The sequence below is a fragment of the Anolis sagrei genome, chromosome 4 (assembly GCF_037176765.1).
Source record: "Anolis sagrei isolate rAnoSag1 chromosome 4, rAnoSag1.mat, whole genome shotgun sequence".
Lineage (NCBI taxonomy): Eukaryota > Metazoa > Chordata > Lepidosauria > Squamata > Dactyloidae > Anolis > Anolis sagrei.
This window is the reverse complement of record NC_090024.1, coordinates 74299604-74318548: the sequence shown is the minus strand read 5'-3', so window position 1 is coordinate 74318548 and position 18945 is coordinate 74299604. Positions and strand designations below refer to the sequence as shown.

At 36.5% G+C, this 18945-nt stretch overlaps 1 protein-coding gene across 7 annotated transcripts in view; it reads right to left on the bottom strand.

Moving 5' to 3' along the window:
• ZNF236 (zinc finger protein 236) overlaps positions 1–18945 on the bottom strand; it is a 54056-nt gene that overhangs the window by 3173 nt on the left and 31938 nt on the right. For 4 of the 7 annotated variants that reach the window (XM_060774961.2, XM_060774959.2, XM_060774962.2 and 1 more), the window contains exons 22-32: positions 18106–18209; positions 17326–17691; positions 16063–16208; positions 14262–14505; positions 13842–14021; positions 12917–13075; positions 11859–12037; positions 8638–8769; positions 3028–3201; positions 1724–1853; positions 524–700 (exon numbers count right to left, since the gene is read on the bottom strand). In XM_060774961.2, the coding sequence (XP_060630944.2) occupies positions 524–700; positions 1724–1853; positions 3028–3201; positions 8638–8769; positions 11859–12037; positions 12917–13075; positions 13842–14021; positions 14262–14505; positions 16063–16208; positions 17326–17691; positions 18106–18209 (1991 nt within the window). Of the gene's footprint in view, positions 1–523; positions 701–1723; positions 1854–3027; positions 3202–7309; positions 7368–8637; positions 8770–9215; positions 9307–11858; positions 12038–12916; positions 13076–13841; positions 14022–14261; positions 14506–16062; positions 16209–17325; positions 17692–18105; positions 18210–18945 lie in introns of those variants that run through there. The other 3 variants (XM_060774963.2, XM_060774964.2, XM_060774965.2) reach the window with 3 other exon arrangements.

Here is an 18945-nt window from a genome sequence, read left to right as displayed (position 1 = left end):
TCCAGAAAAATGACATATGATAACCCTATATCTGCTTATTAATTACTTAGTTTTTATATGTGTTCCTCACATCTGCCCCCCCCCAGTCAAAAGATGGAAAAACATATAATTTATATTTGCTGTTCCCAGCCTCAGAAGTATAACTGTAACATCTGTTTTCCTGTTAAAAACACGATTAACTGACAGCCCACAAACTATGCTGTAGAATATGATGAGCAGAAGAAATTACTATTTAATCCATGCAGAATTCCATTACTTTTTGTCACTAGCCAAGCTGGAATAGGAGTTTAATAATATCTGGATAGCCATAGGCTCCCCACTCTGCCCCAGATACTGAGAGTTTGATTGAACTCAAAGAAGTAGAAAAACGAGTACAATTCAAGGCAAGAGTATTGGAAATAATGAGCCTTGGGAACATGGTGCTCTAAACAAAAGTGCTGGATTAAACTCCAAAGTGTTCTAAATACTAGTTTAAAATAATAAAAGGTAAATAAATATAATTCACATAGCTAATATTACATACCCGAATAGCTGTGGGCTCGCCTCATATGAAGCTTCATATTGCTTTTCTGTGTGAATCCCATTGCACAATAATCACATTTGTATGGTCTTTCTCCTGTGTGTTTTTTCATGTGAACTTGCAGTGCACTCTTCTGGTTAAAAGCTTTTTCACACAGTGCACATTGGAATGGTCGTTCACCTGTAGCACATGAACAATAACTGTGAGGGTTTTATCAAGCGGATTAACGCTATTTCGATTGAGTTTAACCTTTTTCTGGGCCACAGACCCCTTTGCGGATCTGATGAAGCACAGACCAAAAGGCATAGTTTTGTCGCACCACTGTTTGAAGGAACATAAGTAGGGATGTAATTCTTTACTAAGTTGCTTCTTGAAGTAATCTAAGTTTATCAAAATAATATTTTTATGAAATTTCAAAAACCATACAATTTCTAAAGCCAATTGCATTTCTGCACAAAATTTGCACATGGATATTTGTGCAGAAACACCTTTTTAATGGAAAATAATACCTGTATGCAGAAAATGCTGATTGTTTTTCTAAAGAAAATGCTGTCTTCTATGTCAATCAGCCACATGTGAATTTTGCACAGAATAAATTCTCAATTGCAGCATTTTCTGCAAAAAAGGCAAGTTTTGTGTTGAAATATAATTTCCACAATAAAAAAATATTTCCTGTTTACTACACAAAATAACTATATGCAAATTTTGCCAATTGTGCAAAGAGTTCAAGATTTTTCTCATCAGGGTTTCTTAACACTCAGAAAACATGTTTTTTTATTATTTTTGGAATATTCTGAAATATTCTTTCCACTCCTTGATAGCAGGTGATTATTTCCACTCAATAGTACCTGTTTAGGTTTTATTTTATAAATAAACTTATCACTAACTTACAGGAAAACTCAAACCCGTTAGGAGCATTTCTACCTTCCACTGGAACATGACACTTGCACTTGAGTAGTCAAAAACAATTATAACTGTACATTTCAGTTCTAAGATGTAAGATTGAGCAATAGGCACAGACCACAATGATCTGGTAATTCTTCAATCATATCAAAAGAGCAAAAATGGTGTTAAGATCGATCTACATGGCCTTAAAAATTAAACAGTCCTATTCATGTAAGAAAGCATTATCTCCCATTTACCATTTATGATTTACGTTATAATCTCAATCACAGCTAATCAATTGTATTGCTAATTTGTTACCTGTGTGAATACGGCTATGTCTTTCCAGTTGACTTGGCTTAGCAAAGGCTTTTTCACAGGTATCACATTTAAATACTCTTGGCTTTTGGGAACTTACTGATGGTCCAGCCTGATGCGTCAGCATATGTTCCTAATAAAACAACAGAAGAGGACGTTCAAACATTTGACTTTACATATGAGATGTAGTTCAAGATGAGTACTAAATAATAGTCAATCATTTTGTGAAATCAACATGGCATGAGGTTAGCAGTAAATCCCCCTTAAGAAAGAAAACGTTTTGTACAAAAACCATCATAAAGCATGAATAAAACAATCAATAATTATTTTCTGAACAACTTTGCTCTTTTCAGAAAAAAACATCAGAGCATAAAATTCCAGAACTTTCTTGGAAAGAACCTCACAATTTGCCTTGAATTCTATGCTGTAGGAAAGGTGGGAATAAAAAAACAAATACTATTCCAAGATATATCAACTCTGGACCAGGTACTAGACTTAAGAAATTTGGAAAAATCAAAAATTTCAGGAAGCTGTTGGAAAAGCTTCTTGGAGATTGGTTTCAATACTCTTTGCATCTGAACTAATTATGTGAATCATTAAGAACCTTTAGTCCTCGTTTTACACTTGAGGATTAAATACTAAGATAATTCTCACAATAAAACACAGGCAGGCTTCTGCAATATTGAGTAAAAGAACAGCACAGCAACAAGCACACTAAGCACACTGAAAAGATTAAACAGTCAAAGTATTCCTAAGAAATATAATTCTAGATGTCTTCTTACACAAAAAGGTAGAAATAACCAGATCGTTTTGAAAGGCTTAAAAACTACCTGATAACTAGTCCTTCCTGCCCCCTTGGAAGAGTTCCCTGCAGAAGAAAAATCCTGCCCATCTATGTGCTAGGTATGAACAGTTATACGGAATCCCAGTACAGTATTGCAGGAAGGTTCCAATAACCACAGAACTCATGCCATGGTTTTACTTGCTCATGACCAAGGAGACACAGCCACACTGCCATATAACCCAGAAAAGGAAGAAAATCCCATTATATCTGCTTTGAACTGAATTATCTGAGTCCACACTGCCATATATTCAAGTTCAAAGCAGATGTGTGGAAGGGGCCCAAGAAATATGAGTTTCTCTATGAATTTTCTAGCTTCACCAGACAATTTAGAGTTATCACAAAATTGATTTTATAGAAAAGATACTAATTTGGATAGAGCAGAGCTTCATAATTAAGATGAATAATAATGTTGTATCCACGGCGCAATTTTTCATAACAGTAGTATGTTAACTATCTCACATACCTTAAGGTGTGTTGCTCGCTTGAATGCTTTATTACAAATATGACAAACATGGATTCTTTCCTTTCCATGGACCTCTTTGCTATGTTGCAATAGCATTGCAGCTGAAGAAAATGTTTGGTTACATTCAAAACATTGATGCACGGGGGCCTCTTTTTTTGGAGAAACCTCACTCACCTGCAAAATAATTAAATATATACAAACAATGGTGAGAAGCAAATCTACCTGAAATTCTTGAAACTATTAATCCATTTAAGGTGAAGTAATCATGTTTGGGAAAATGTATAATTACTGGACATAGGTACTGAGATATGCGATGCAACATTTAGTCAAGCTCTTCAATAATATAAGGGACTTATTTTAAGACGCTCTAATCTTTTAAACACTTGTTATTATGAGGCAGTCTAATCTTTTAAAACATGTGTTTCTTTAATTTAAAAACCACTTCATCTTATTTTAAAAGTGGTAAGAGAGCAAGGAAACACATTTTTAATCAAAGCTAAGAAATGTACCTGTTATATTTTTTTGTGCCAGTGAGTGGCAGGAAGTTATTCTGCTTTTGAGAATATTCTTCCCACATGGACAAGAGAGGGACAATTTGTCAGTTATCTTAGGAAATGTTCCTCTCCCTACCCAGGGAGATATGTCAGTTTAAAAACTATGAAAAATAGCAAAAAACCTGGAGCAACTAACAAAGAAAAAGCAAAACACACACAAAGTAGGTTTCCCTTGGTCCCACAACACCCATGTACAACCGTGCTGGTGTTAACAGTAAGCAAAGATCAGAATATGTTTAGACATTGACTGTAAGGGAAAAGTAAGACACTTCCTTCTTCTTTGTCAATGGCAGGAATGAATTCAGTTCTTCAGGATGTACTGTAGCAGCAGCATGCCTTTTGAGAACACTACAACGTCAGATTGTTAGCTGAGGCCCTATTAAGTAACTGCCTTAGAAGCCATCTGACTACAAAATGTGCTAAAATGTGGGAGACCTTGGCCCTGCTTGTCTGTAGTATATAAGATTGTAACCATCATGAATTATTAATATTCACAATTTTTGCCAATATTCATCTTCGAAGGAGATAAATTGACCCACCCTCTTTCCTAGTGGCCTTTTTTATATTTAAGTAGACAAAAGATTTCCTAAAACACAGTCAAAGATTTGATCTCATGTTGTTGTTCATTCATTCAGTCGTTTCCGACTCTTCGTGACCCCATGGACCAGCCCACGCCAGAGCTCCCTGTCGGCTGTTACCTCCCCCAGCTCCTTCAAGGTCAATCCAGTCATTTCAAGGATCCCATCCATCCATCCTTGGTCGGCCCCTCTTCCTTTTTCCTTCCATTTTTCCCAGCATAATTGTCTTCTCTAAGCTTTCCTTTCTTCTCATGATGTGGCTAAAGTACTTCATCTTGGCTTATAATATCCTTCCCTCCAATGAGCAGTCAGGCTTTATTTCCTGAAGTATGGACTGGTTGGATCTTCTGGCGGTCCAAGACACTCTCAGAACTTTCCTCCAACACCACAGTTCAAAAGCATCTATCTTCTTTTGCTCAGCCTTCCCTATTGTTCAGCTCTCACATCCGTAGGTGACTATGGGAAATATCATTGCTTTAACTATGTGGATCTTTGTTGTCAGTGTGATGTCTCTATCCTTCACTATTTTATCGAGATTGGTCATTGCTCTCCTCCCAAGAAGTAAGTATCTCCTGATTTCTTGGCTGCAGTCTGAATCTGCAATAATCTTTGCACCTAGAAATACAAGGTCTGTCACTGCCTCCACGTTTTCTCCCTCTATTTGCCAGTTATCAATCAGTCCGGTTGCCATAATCTTGGTTTTTTTTATGTTTAGCTGCAACCCAGCTTTTGTGCTTTCTTCTTTCACCTTGATGGTGAAGGCTCTTCAGCCCCTCCTCGCTTTCGGCCATCAAAGTGGTATCATCTGCATACCTAAGGTTGTTAATGTTTCTTCCAGCAATTTTTACCCCAGCCTTGCATTCATCTCATTGCATTCATTGATCTCATAGCATGGGAAATTCTGGGAAGAATTTCACTGCTTTTAGATTCCACTGGAAAATATGTTCCATTTTGTAATCATCACACCCCTACTGATAAATGTAAAACTTGCAATCTATCGAGTGCCACCAACTTGGGTATCAACCAACTTATTTGGTTGAAATTTCAGCCACTAAGAGTTTTATGCTTCCACAAAGGATTCAATAAGCACTAATGGGGAAAAGAGAAGAAGGAGAAGGGAGGAAGGACTCTGTTTATATAAACCTCTGTAAAAAGCAGATATCCTAATATACTTCCCTGACTGTCAGCACACTTTCTGATGTTTTAGCAAAGTAGCAGGGAAGGAAGGGGAAAGGATTTTGGATTTCCTGACAAGAGAGACTTGATCTGTATTACAAAATGCCTTGGATTTAGTTTTGAGAGAATACAAGAAAAGTGAAAGAATGAAATTAAACCTAGATCAATGCTTAGGACTTCAGTCAATTTGCATCCTCACACCTTGATTTCCATCTTAAATCCTACCAAACTATTTTCTAATGATGATGAAAGGATTACTGGGAACCACATTTATTTCTGAATGTACTCAAAGATAACTGCCACATGATCAGGCATGTATAAAAATGGCCTACTTTGAGATTTCACACTCCCATCGACTTTATTCCAAAAATTAGACAAGGAGTTAAGTATCTGTTTATGGTTTACACCAGAGGTCCTCAAACTAAGGCCCAGGGGCCGGATACGGCCCTCCAAGGTCATTTACCCGGTCCTCGCTCAGGGTCAACCTAAATCTGAAACGACTTGAAAGCACACAACAACAACAACAACAATCTTATCTCATCAGCCAAAAGCAGGCCCACACTTCTCATTGAAATACTAATAAGTTTATATTTGATAAAATTGTTTTTCATTTTAATTATTGCATTGTTTTTAAGTATTTTTGCACTACAAATAAGATATATGTAGCGTGCATAGGAATTCATTAATGTTTTTTTCAAATTATAATCTGGCCCTCCAACAGTTTGAGGGTCTGTGACCTGGCCCTCTGTTCAAAAAGTTTGGGGACCCCTGGTTTACACCAAACTTGTAGTTTTCATGCATTCAAATACAGCAATTTATGTCTTCAAATAAAAACAGAAATGGAAGCTTATTGACATGCAGGGGAGTTTAAAGGAAGGTCTATGTGAACAAGAATAAACATTCAAGATCATTTGGGGAGTTTGTTTCCAAAAAGTACCAATTTCTTTAAAAAAATGAAAAATGAGTTAAAGGTGGCATGACATTGTTGGTTAAAAAGTACAATATTATGTACAGATCAAAATGTATCCAATCACTTCAGTACAGGGCTTAGAAAATTGCATTTTATAGCAAAAGGATGCATATCCTCACTATGTTTTTTTTCAAATTCTTGTAAAATATGTTGAGATGGACTTGGCATCTTTTGAGACAAGCTCCACATTTGTATTGATAACTAAATGTAGCCTCTTATAAATTAGATAGCATTCTTGACAAAATTACCATAATTGCTAAGTTGCTATTTTCTGGCAAAGGATTCCATATCCTTGGAGAGCTGTAGCTCTTGACAGGAACATGAGAAGTTATTGTAAGCCCCAGCTGACAAAAACCACTCACTGAGCAAATTATAGAAAAGACTCTATCGCTCCAACAGAGCTGTATTTATACAGGTGAGTATCCCTCATTTAAAATGCTTGGGACCAGAAGTGTTACATATTTATTTTAGATACCTTGGAGATGGGAACAAAATATAAATACAAAATCCATTTATGTTTCATATTTATCTTATACATATGCTATGAAGGTAATTTTATACACAATATTTGCAATAATTTTATGCGTGAAACAAAATATGTGTACATTGAAAACAAAGGTGTTACTGTCTCAACCACCAATGTGGACAATTTTGAATTTTGTAGTGTTTTGGAATACCAGACAAGGGATGCTCAATCTGTATTGCAAAACTATAGGCTGCTTGTAAAAAAAAAAAAAATACCCAGGCCAGAATCAGTCTTCCAACATGCTCTCAAGGCATAAACCATCTGGAAACTTGGATATTCCACCTTCTAGATTAATCTACATTTGGGCCTGATTTCTGGTTCACATGGGAGAACAGAACATTCTCCTGCCACTCTCCAAGAATCACCCTCACATACTCTGTCCAAATGAAAAAATGTGAAACTGGGTGGATAGATGAAGGTTAAAAAGACAAATGCTTTCCAGATGTTAGCGAGCCTTTGAATACAGAAATGTTCTTACCTGATAATTTTCCTAAGACTTATGTCTCCATCAATCCATCTTTCTGAGTACTCCCACTCTGTGAGCAAAGACCAGAGGCAATTCAAGCACCGTAGCTCAAAGCTCCAGCCTTAAACCCTTAAACTTGGTAACAGTTTCTTGCTACAGCAGTATTCCCAAATATATTCAATCATAATGAATTATGATTATATATACAATATATATGTATAATATATATCATTTATATATAAATTAATTGCACTATTCTATAGCAAAGAAGAAATGCTACATATTATCTGTTGCCTGACTGAAGTAAATCCAGATTGAAAGAGACATTAACCACCAAAACAAAAATTTAAAAAAAATCATCAGGTAAGACTCTTTGTGCAACAATGATTGATTAGTCATTGTGGATGCAGGAAAATGGGGATGCCAAGCAAAGAAGAAAAGGGGAAGTTCTTCAAGAGATGTGAAACTGAAAAACAGGCTTAACTGACAGAAGTTTAAAGAAGCTTATGAAATTCAGGAAGAACAATGGATGTGCTCAGATGGAGTTGGCTACAAACCAAATCAGGAAAAGAGTAAAGAATGAGTAGGATAGGGGGAATAGATAAGAATGTTTTCATGAAAATAGCAAAATAAAGATACTAGAAATGGCTACAAGTTTGCTAACATGTAGTCAGTCTATCATAGGGGTAAGAAGTTATGGAAACTAATATATAAGACTTTATATAAGCAACAACGCAATAAACATAAGAAAAACAAAATCCCTATGATGTGAAGAGGTACAATGGAATAACTATTGGAAACAAAGGAAGTTGCTAAGAAACTGAAGGAATTCTTTCCTCCCACTCCTTACTGTATTTGTGGACAGATCATCAACATCTACCAGATAACCTCAGATTCAACAAGAATATATTTATTGAATGCTGAAAGAAAAAAACTTATGATTTTATCACTATTATTGCTGATCTATTCTAAGTCTACTTAAAAGTAATGTCTAGTAGAGTTCTATGCTTATTGTTTCTAGATTTTAAAAAAATGTCTGCAGCCTAAACCTACAACCTGCATATATTTACCAGCAAGTTGAGTTCCATTGAGTTCAACAAAACTCATATTTAAGTAGATATGCATAAATTTAGTTTGTCAATCTCATTAATATATACAAAAGAATAATGAAATAGTGTCAAAAAGAAAATGCTGCTTTTCCTTTACAGCACTGTCTTGATTTTCTCCTGGAAGGATAAAGGCAATGAGGATATATCAATGACTCCCTCTTACGAATTACAGGATACACACTGAGCATGTGTTGTGTCTTAATGCAAGATAGGTCTATAAAAGTCATTTACCTGATACGCTAATTCATCCTGATTTCCAGTTATTGAATGCGGAGTATGACTCACTAGTATAACTTGCTGTGAGCTGGTACTGTTCTGTCCAGAAAGACTAGAGTCTGTGAGTAAAGCAGGGAATTGCTGGCCCTGCCAAAAGATATTTTTAAATACATCATTTTGAGTAAAATGTCACTGCCATATTTAGTCAAGGAATATAAACCTGAACATGATTTATGACACATGACATATGATACAACTTGGGTTCAGGCAAGTGATACAAATTAAATAAGAATAATCAATTAAAATGAATTGAATCAAAAAATTGCCAACAAAGAGCTTAATTAAATTTATTTTAATGATAGTGAATGGCGTAAGCTCAAATTTCAGCACTAACATATCATTAGAAGGAAATCATGGTGTTGCTTATTAATTAAATGAGCCACATTGATACAGATCCAACAAATTATACACCACCCAATCCATTCTTCACCCAAATCCTAATTCTCTGGTATTTTGAAAATATGTCTTGCTTTTTGCTGGTCCCTCAGAGTGGGAGAATTTAAAGGTTAAATTGCAAAACTCAAACCACTTACTCAAGAGTAGTTCCAGTGGAATGAATTAGGCTAAGGGGATTTTGACATTAGCAGTCTCAATAATTGATCTTCCCCAACCTCTACTCCATTTCTAAAATAATAAAGAATCCATATTACTGAAATCAGTCAATTATCTACAACTAAAATGTTGTAGAAGCAATTGAAAAGCATGTGAAGTAAAAACCAAAAAAACCCTGTATCTTAATATAATTCCAAACAGCTCTTTCTTCTGCTTTACAAAACACTTTCTCTCAAAAAATGCAATTTTTCGAACATTCCGGGTCTCACACATATTTAAAAAATGTAAATGCAATAATATTTTTGCGAAGTTAAACGCAACATTTACTGAGATACATGGGCGTCAATATATCAATTTCAATTACCCTGGAAAATTACAAGAAAATAGGGGACCTCCAACAATCTACTAGAACTATTAGTTCACTCATTTATATCCTGTTTTTTCGGTCTAAAAAGAGACTCAAAATAGCTAACAGCACTACATTTATCACACCATGTTACATATGGTTATGAAAAGTGAAAGCATGAATTGGAAAGAGTAGAGTTTTGGTGAAAGACTTTTGAGTCTCCTTTGGGAGAGATAAAGCAGAGTGGTTGTGATAATAATAATAATAATAATAATAATAATAATAATAATAGCCTACTCTTGTCTCTCACAACACATATTTATGTATGCTTCAGCATCTTTTCCTGAGTTCCCTGTCTATCATGCAATGAAGACATTAAAATGGGAACAGAAAAATGGGGAGGAGGGCAGGCTGTGAGTTCAGAGATGGTCATTCAAGGCATCATAGCTACGGGTAAGCAAGCAATTCTCCTTTTTGGTGTCTAGACTCTTCACACGTAGGCAACCAGTGAACTAGCTTACTGGAGATCAAGCCAGAACAGTGCAAAGAACTGTACAGCAGAACAAAACATCGCTTTTGGCTCTGTTTTCAAGATGGTAATGGGAGGTTAAGATGCACGTGATCGCTATACAGATCTAATAGTGAAATCGCCCTGCACAAAGCTTCTGCAAAAAGTTGCTAAGACTGTCACAGAATGGCGATTTAGTCAAATGGCAAAATGGAAGTAGATGCCATTGAGGTCTATAAACATGAGTAAATCCCCCCCCCCCCCCCCGGATGAAGTACAATCCCAAGGAACCATTCTGATCTTCTTGGACTTGTACTGTGAGATTGATAATAAGGCTAAGTCCACTATCCCATACTGGGACTGTGAAATGCCAGAAGAAAAAGTCATTATCCATATGATGAAGGGATTGCTTTCTTTTACAACAGAATAGCCATTTCTTTTTAAAGATCTTCAGTATAAAGATGGCATAAAGGATGGTAATGTATCAAACTCTATGGTGCATCTGAATGGTCAAGATATTATTGGTGAGGGTGGACTGGATGAGGAATAGCCATGAAATATTCTTGCAAGAGGCAGGGAGAAAGACTGCCTGCTAATTATAGCATTAACAATCACGTGAAGACGTCCGAGTCGAAGTCACTGTTTTGAAAACTAGAGCATAATTTTCACCATTACTTGTACTGAGTAATGAAAATCTCAAAGAATCTACAAGGGACTGAGAGGAGACATGATGGCCATGTATAAATATGTGAGGGGAAGTAATAAGGAGAAGGTGGCAATCTTGTTTTCTGCTGCCCCGGAGACTAGGACGCAGAACAATGGCTTCAAACTCCAGGAAAGGAGATTTCACCTGAACATGAGAAAGAACTTCCTGATAGTGAGAAACTGTTCAGCAGTGGAACTCTTTGCCCCAAAGTGTGGTGGAGTTTCCTTCTTTGGAGGCTTTTAAGCAGATGCATGGCCAACTGTCAGGGATGCTTTGAATGCGATTTTCTTGCTTCTTATTTATTTATTATTTATTTGTCCCCGAAGGGGACTCAGGGCAGTTCACAATGGGGGTTATACTGGATGGCTCATGAGGTCTCTTCCATGATTCTAAGATTCCCAATACAAAATTAACTAGTTCATCCAAGCTGGTTTCTGAACATGGTAATGTTGAACTTGAAAATCTGTGTCCATGCTCTTCACTATGCATTTCAAATTCACTATTCAAATACAAGTCCTATTGAACTCAGTTGGACTAATTCGTAAATGTGGTCAGGCTGAAGTCATTTTTATTCAAGAACAATCTCTATAGAACCAGAGTTCTTTTACTTAGTCCTTTATATTACTTGTGACATAAACTGATTTAAGTCAAGCACACTTTACAGAGATAGAGGGAGCTATGACATTGTGCATAATAGTAACATGATGGCCTGTGTTAATTTTCTGCCAAGAAGGGATGTAACTCTGAGATCAGATATGAGAAGAAGCTGTGCTTTTATTTCAGAACTGAGCAACTGAACAGTGGGAAAGATCTGCTCAGACACAGTTTGAAGCCCTCCAATAAGGTTAATTGTACAACCTTATCATTAAATGCCAGTGTTAAGGGAGATAGGCGATGAAACATCACAAGGCAAGCAGGTTCAATACAATACTTTTACAGGACAGAGACATACTTATCTTTGATGGCAAAATAATTCCTAATCATAGGTATATTCACACTCATGTTCTCAAGTTTTGAAATATAATTAACAGAACAGAACATTTTTTCCAGCAAATGATACAAACCTGTGATGTGATGTTAAGTGTTACGGCATCAAGACCAGCAGATAACATACTCTGAGTTTCAGCCAAAGTCAATGTGACACTACCATCTCCTGCTACTCCTGGTGATGACATTACTAAATTCTGAGGAGGCTGTGACAGGGGTGGCGTTGAAGGAAGGTTCCCACTTGAAGTATTAAGTTCTGTAAATGGTAGAGTATCATTAAAGTCTAAATGTATTATCATATCTAGCAGTGGATTTCTACATTTATTAAGTTGTTTCAAGATATTTTGTAGCCTATGGATAGCTTGCACACAAGCATGTTTCCATGTTGTCAATTTTAGCAGAGTCTTTATAATATTCAATACAAATTAAATATCCCTTAACTGAAATGCATGGGACCAAAATTTCAGATGATTATGATGATGATGATGATTATTTGGAATTTGAGAATACATGTATTTGCATATATGTATTTGCATATATCATGGAGACTGAACCCAAGTTTAACAAATGCATTTAGGTTTCTTATACATATAGCCTCAATGCAATTTCATAAATATTTTTGAATAATTTTGTGAATGAAACTAAGTTGGTGGATACTGAACCATTAGAAAGCAAAGGTGTCACTGAGTAAGTGGCCTATGTGGGCAATTGCAGATTTTTGAATATTACATATTTTCAGATAAGGGTTGTGCAATATTTAACCTGAAAAACCTCTATGTAACCCATTTATCATGCTCATTTATCTAGCATATTTACCAATTACTATTAATGTAATTTGCTCAAAGCCTGTAATAATATTGTAACGTGTGCATGTGCATGACTTATGGTCACTCTATGAATTTCATAGGCTTTCTTAAACAAGTAAGACTCAAATGAGGTTTTGCCAGTTCCTTCTTCTGAAATACTATACAACACATAGCACACGGTGTCCTTGAAATAGTATGAGGAGATATTCTGGGGAAACACACTAATGTAATTTTAATGGAAAAATAAAACAAAAATAATAGAATACATTGAAATGGCAGAGTAGGATTGATATAAGACATGAAGATATTATTTGAGTCCAGTTACCTACCTGAAGTACTGTTCAGTGTTGGGCTTTGAGAGAGCAGATGATCATTACTTATAGTTAATGTAGTACCTGTTGACCGAGTACTGATAGTTGGTGCTGCCAATCGCAAATTCCCATTTAGTTCATTACTTCCAGAAGAATTATGTTGAATAAGGTCTTGCCCTACAAGGAAAATAGAATTGATAAGCAGATGCTCATCTGTGTGTATTTATGCATTCCTCTTATGCTTTCAAGAGCATAAAATAGCTGTACTACTATGAAAACATAATACTAAGGAAATGGTCTTCAGTGGGAATATAGGCAACTTGTCTATTATGGACCCATGTGACATAGAAGTTTAAATCAATGGTTCTTAACTATTTCTGCACCTCATTTAAATATTTTTGCTGCCACAGGCTACCCAGACTTAACTACAATTTTAAAACTCTAAAGTGCTTCAAATCTTAATGTATAGGTTTTCAGCAAAGTTGTGAGTGGAATGACCACCAGGCAGTTTCCACCAATATCTCTGTCTACCAGACCTGACTGGGTCACGTAACAGCAGCAACAGATTGCCCTGCTTGCCGCCTTTCCTCCAAGAAATTTCTTCAAGTCTTCGCAGATCCCCTATGAGGACATCACTGCCTCCTGGTGCCTGAGCACCACAGTTTAAGAGTCACTGGTTTAAATAATTCAGTCACTACTATATGCTCTTAATGTCAAATGGGCATCATTGCACAGACACTGTGCTAAAAATAATGGGAAAAATAGGGGTGCAAAAATCTTATCTAGAAAATTTTAAGTCATAATTTTATATTCAAAGCTTAATAGTTTTCTTCTTGCAAATGTCAATTTCTGGGAGAAAGAGAAGTTTTTTTATGTTTCTGAGACAGAGAATATGTGGATAAAACTGAGAAGTTTTGCGATAAGTGGAAAACAATATACTTGCCAGATATGGTAAGAGTAATTTCTTGGGGTGTTCCTGATGAATTTGAAGTTGTTGAACTAGAGGCATGAGCTAAAACCTGACTCAAGCTTGAATTATTTATTGTCAGTGTAATCTCATGCTGACCATTTGAGGTTGATACCATACCCTGTGAAGTCATGACTTGCGAAAGATCCTGTGATCCTAAACATTGGAAAGGAGAAATAAAAAATGTCAGTACTATGTTGATACATGACAGGAAATAAAAAAGTTTTATAAATCTTTGCAAATAGAAATATGTAGTATATGCAAACCAGTATAAGTGCATCATGATAATTATTATTAAAATTATAATTTAATTTAAGTAGCAATCATTTCTTTTCAAACTGTTGAGTTAATGAAACGTTATCCAACTGCAAGGGAACATTTCTTTATTTTACTTACCAGCAGCACTAGTAGTCAATACAGATTCCTGCTCAGACATAGATCCTATTGTTATATTAGATGAAGAGGTAACAGTAGGCTGTAAGGATAGGCCTGACAAAGGTTGTATGACCACATTTGCAGGCACAGAACTGTCTACTGTCTGGAGGGAGGTGTTCTGAGAGGCCAAACTGGGATCCCCAGTTAGCTGCTGGGCAAGTACATTACCCTGTTGCAATGTTTGCTGTAAAAGACTGGGATCGATCTGAAAAGAAAGAACCATACAACACGTTATTATACAATTCACATGCTGCAGGATTTTATTGCCAAGATTTGTTCATACAGGGTTTACCATTGTCTTTCTCTGAGGCTGAAAGAATGTTACTTGCTCAATGAAGCCCAGTAGGTTTCCATGGCCGAGTGGGCATCTGAATCCTGGTGTCCCAGAGTCCTAGTTTGGAGCCCCCGGTGGCGCAGTGGGTTAAAGCACTGTGCCGGCAGGACTGAAGACCGATAGGTCGCAGGTTCGAATCCGGGGAGAGGCGGATGAGCTCCCTTTATTAGCTCCAGCTCCTCATGCGGGGACATGAGAGAAGCCTCCCACAAGGATGATAAAACATCAAAAATCATCCAGGCGTCCCCTGGGCAACGTCCTTGCAGACGGCCAATTCTCTCACAACAGGAGCGGTTGCTCCTGACAAAAAAAAAAAAGTCCTAGTTTAACCCTCAGACCAGTACATTGTGCTGGATACTCTTCTGAATAGCTGCTTCAGCTGGAGAGTTGCTGGCTCTCAGTTTTGTTTTAGCAAGAGCAATAACAAGACCTATTAGTTGAAGTTCTATCTTCTATGGAGACTACTCTTGATAAGTGAATGGTGTTTAATGAATGTTGGGTTACTCCTGACCTGTCACCATAGGGTGCACATACTGAAAATATATGCTGCAATGGGAACTATGAGAAGAGTATAAAGAGGTTATACTAAGACCCCTTTAGTTTTCTTTCAAATTGATAATAAATGGAAAAAAAATTGGTTGGGGAATCATAGAACCATAAAGTTGGAAGGCTCTTGTGGGCCATCTAGTCCAACCCCCTGACAAGAAGCAGGAAAATCACATTCAAAGCACACCCAACAGATGGCCATCCAGCCTCTTTATAAAAGCCTCTAACAAAGGAGCCTCTGTCACACTCCAGGGCAGGGGGTTCCACTGCTGAACAGCTCTCACAGTCAGGAAGTTCTTCCTAATGTTCAGGTGGAATCTCCTTTCCTGTAGTTTGAAGCCACTGCTCCTCATCCTAGTCTCCAGGGCAACAGAAAACAAGCCTGATCCCTCCTCCCTTTGACTTCCCCTCATATATTTATACAGGCTGTCATGTCTTCTCTTCTGCAGGCTAAACATGCCCAGTTCTTTAAACTGCCCCTCATAGGGCTTGTTCTCCAGAGCATTGGTCATTTCAGTCGCCCTTCTCTGGACACATTCCAGCCTGTCAACATCTCCCTTAAATACAATCTTTGCCCAAATTGAAAACAAAATAAAATCAAACAATAGGAGCATGCAGTTTTATCTGGTGTAAAGGCAAATCCTTTGGTACCTACAAAAAAGTTTGGTTCTAACTATTATGAATAAGTACACATCAAATTTTCACATAACTACTACTCAATACTTGCAGGGGACAAAAGGGGGAAAATATCATACATGTATTGTTTACTCATTAAGTGACAGATTTTAAAATGAAGACAAAGATCTTGTAGAAATAGGGACATTTCTCTATTAAGAACTAATTTATGAATTGTTTATAAAAAATAACAGAGGATAAACTCACCTGTAACGTAATGTTGTTAATGGTGGTAGGATCTATTCCAGAAATTTGAACATTTGGTCCAACCAAATTGGCAGCAAGCTGCAACTGTATTCCTTCAAGAGTTGCCAAACTACCATCTGTTAAGGATACAGTTAAATCGCCTCCAGCTATTAAAGAGAAAAATGATATTCTAAACTTATTTTTCTTATTGTTTTTTCAAGGAGATATGCTAACAATATCTAGATATTTTTGGCTAAAAAAAAATCCTATAATCATACATACAATGTTCTATTTCTTAATCATCAAATCAGTAAACTTTATTGTAATGATCCTTGGTTAAACAGTTAACAAACTCACATTGGTGTTGCAATTCAAAATCCACTTGGCAATTTATTCCAGTGAACAGTGGCGCTTACTTTTAAATAAATATGCAAAATAGGATTACATTGTGTATAGACAGATAGTAGATATCTTTAATAAAACAATAGTTGGTACCACAGATAAAATAATGATTCTAGACCAGTGTGCTACAGATTAAATACTTTATAATCTTCCAAGTCTAACCTCATGCCTTTATTAAAAATCTGAACACTTACGTTGATATCATGTCTGCAAATGAGTATGTCATAAAAGCCTGTATTAGCCTCTTGTTACTGCAGACTTCATTCAATTAATCTGTTGGAACTTACAGTTTTCAATAATTTTGCAATTGATTTATTTGTATTTATGACTTCCATTTATTGCTATTCTTATGTAATTGATGATTTGAAATTATTAATTATTCTAAACTTGTTGATTATCTTTTTGACAGTATGACAAAAATGCTAATAATCACAGAAGCAACACTGAACATCTTCTAATTCAATGCAAGCAGTGGCAAACCTCCTTTCTCATGTCAAAACACAAGCAACAGGACTAACTATGATCTTAAAATTTGGCCTAGAAACTGCAACTGGGTAATAGGAGAATCAATATTCAAAAGACTCCATAAATCCCATAACACAGTCCCTTCTTAGAAGGCTCAAAACAGATTTGATGTCACCCACATCATGAATTCCATACTTCAGGAATCTAGAAGAATTTTTAAAAGAAAATATTCTTCTCCTAGGCTATTTTCAGCTGAAAATGTTCCCTTTCCTCCCACTAAAAGAAACTATTCCCATAAGAAGTAGCTGCAAGAGACTATCTGACATAGGATCTCTTCTTTGACACATAGGCCATGTCTTCCTCAGATGACATATATTTCTATATTCTGAACCCTAAATAAAAAGCAACCTTTTTTACCTGACATAGAAGCAGGAAGAATAGCCTGACCAACAAGACCTTGCTGAAGCAAATTCTGATCAAACTGGCCTGTCAGAACAGAGTTATTCATGATGAAAACATTAGGGTCAGCTGAGGATGAATTCAGAAGATTTACTGGCTGCAGTCCCTCTGTTGGTGTACGAGACACAGACTTCCTGACCTTCTTGGCCTCTGGTTTAAAATGGCATTGTATATGTGTCTTCCTGCGTCCAGAAGTTCGAAACCTTAAGTCACAGTGAGGACATTTGAATGGTTTTGCTCCAGTATGTAGGCGCATATGTACTTTCAGGCTACCTTTTGTAGAAAATGAATTGCTGCATACATGGCAACTGAAGAGTTTCTGACCTGGAGGTTAAACAAACAGAATAACACTGAGTTATATTTTTCCAGTTATCACTAGAGGATTCCCAGTACTCACAGCACTTGATTGAAAGCTTGCTTGGAAGAGACCACTCTTCAAAATGATTGACGAAAATAAGGAGTAAATTGGCACCTGCCTCCTGTGCTTTTTCCCCACCCTCTTACTACAGAAATCACCAGATGACAATAAAATATATTTTTAAAACCCATTACAGATTTTTGTTTCACAATGTTATAAAAGGGAACTGAAAGTAAACTGTTGTATTAAATAATTAAATCTTAAACAGTCTTGTAAAATGATGAGAAAAAAAATTCAAGTACTGTACTATTACATGATTTATTTTTTCCTTCTTTTATTCCTTATGTGACAAAGATGGGTGTGCAGACAATTTTACATACCCGTGTGTGTTTTTACATGACAATCGAGAGTGGATTTTACAGTAAAACTCTTTCCACATTCATCACATTTGAAAGGTTTTTCTCCTGTGTGGATACGCACATGCCTAACAAAAAAAAAGTTATTCAGTTACTATAGGTTTTCTGAATTTAAAGAAACCAAACATCCCAATTACAGTGTCTTGCAAACTTTTAAAAAAGCAAAGCTTTAAAATTGTAAAGAAGCAAAGTGTACATTCCTGTGCAAACTAAAACATACACCCATACCAGCAACAAAAAGCAACAACGGTGAAAATGTTTTCAATTTTCCAGGCAGACTTTCAAGTGTAAGGTATGTTATGTTTTATAAATAAGCCTCTTGCAAACAGCATCAGACTTTGTATCCATTATCTCCTATTCATTAAACTAGACTTCTCTTCCTTTCTTTATCCCCCAATTCTGCTCTGGAGGGTCCTCCATCCAACCACAGCAAATCTGGGAGGCATGAAAGGGGCCTCTGATCTCCCAGCAATGCAACAAGCAGATGCAATGCAAAGAATTAACGCTATTATATTACTTTAACATAGGTTTAAACCCCTGTGCTGGCAGGACTGAAGACCGACAGGTCGCAGGTTCAAATCCGGGGAGAGGCAGATGAGCTCCCTCTATCAGCTCCATCTCCTCATGCGGGGACATGAGAGAAGCCTCCCTCAAGGATGATAAAAATATCAAATCATCTGGGGGTCCCCTAGGCAACGTCCTTGCAGACGGCTAATTCTCTCACACCAGAAGAGACTTGCAGTTTCTCAAGTCGCTCCTGACACGACCAAAAAAACCCCCAAACTTTAACATAGCAAGAGATAT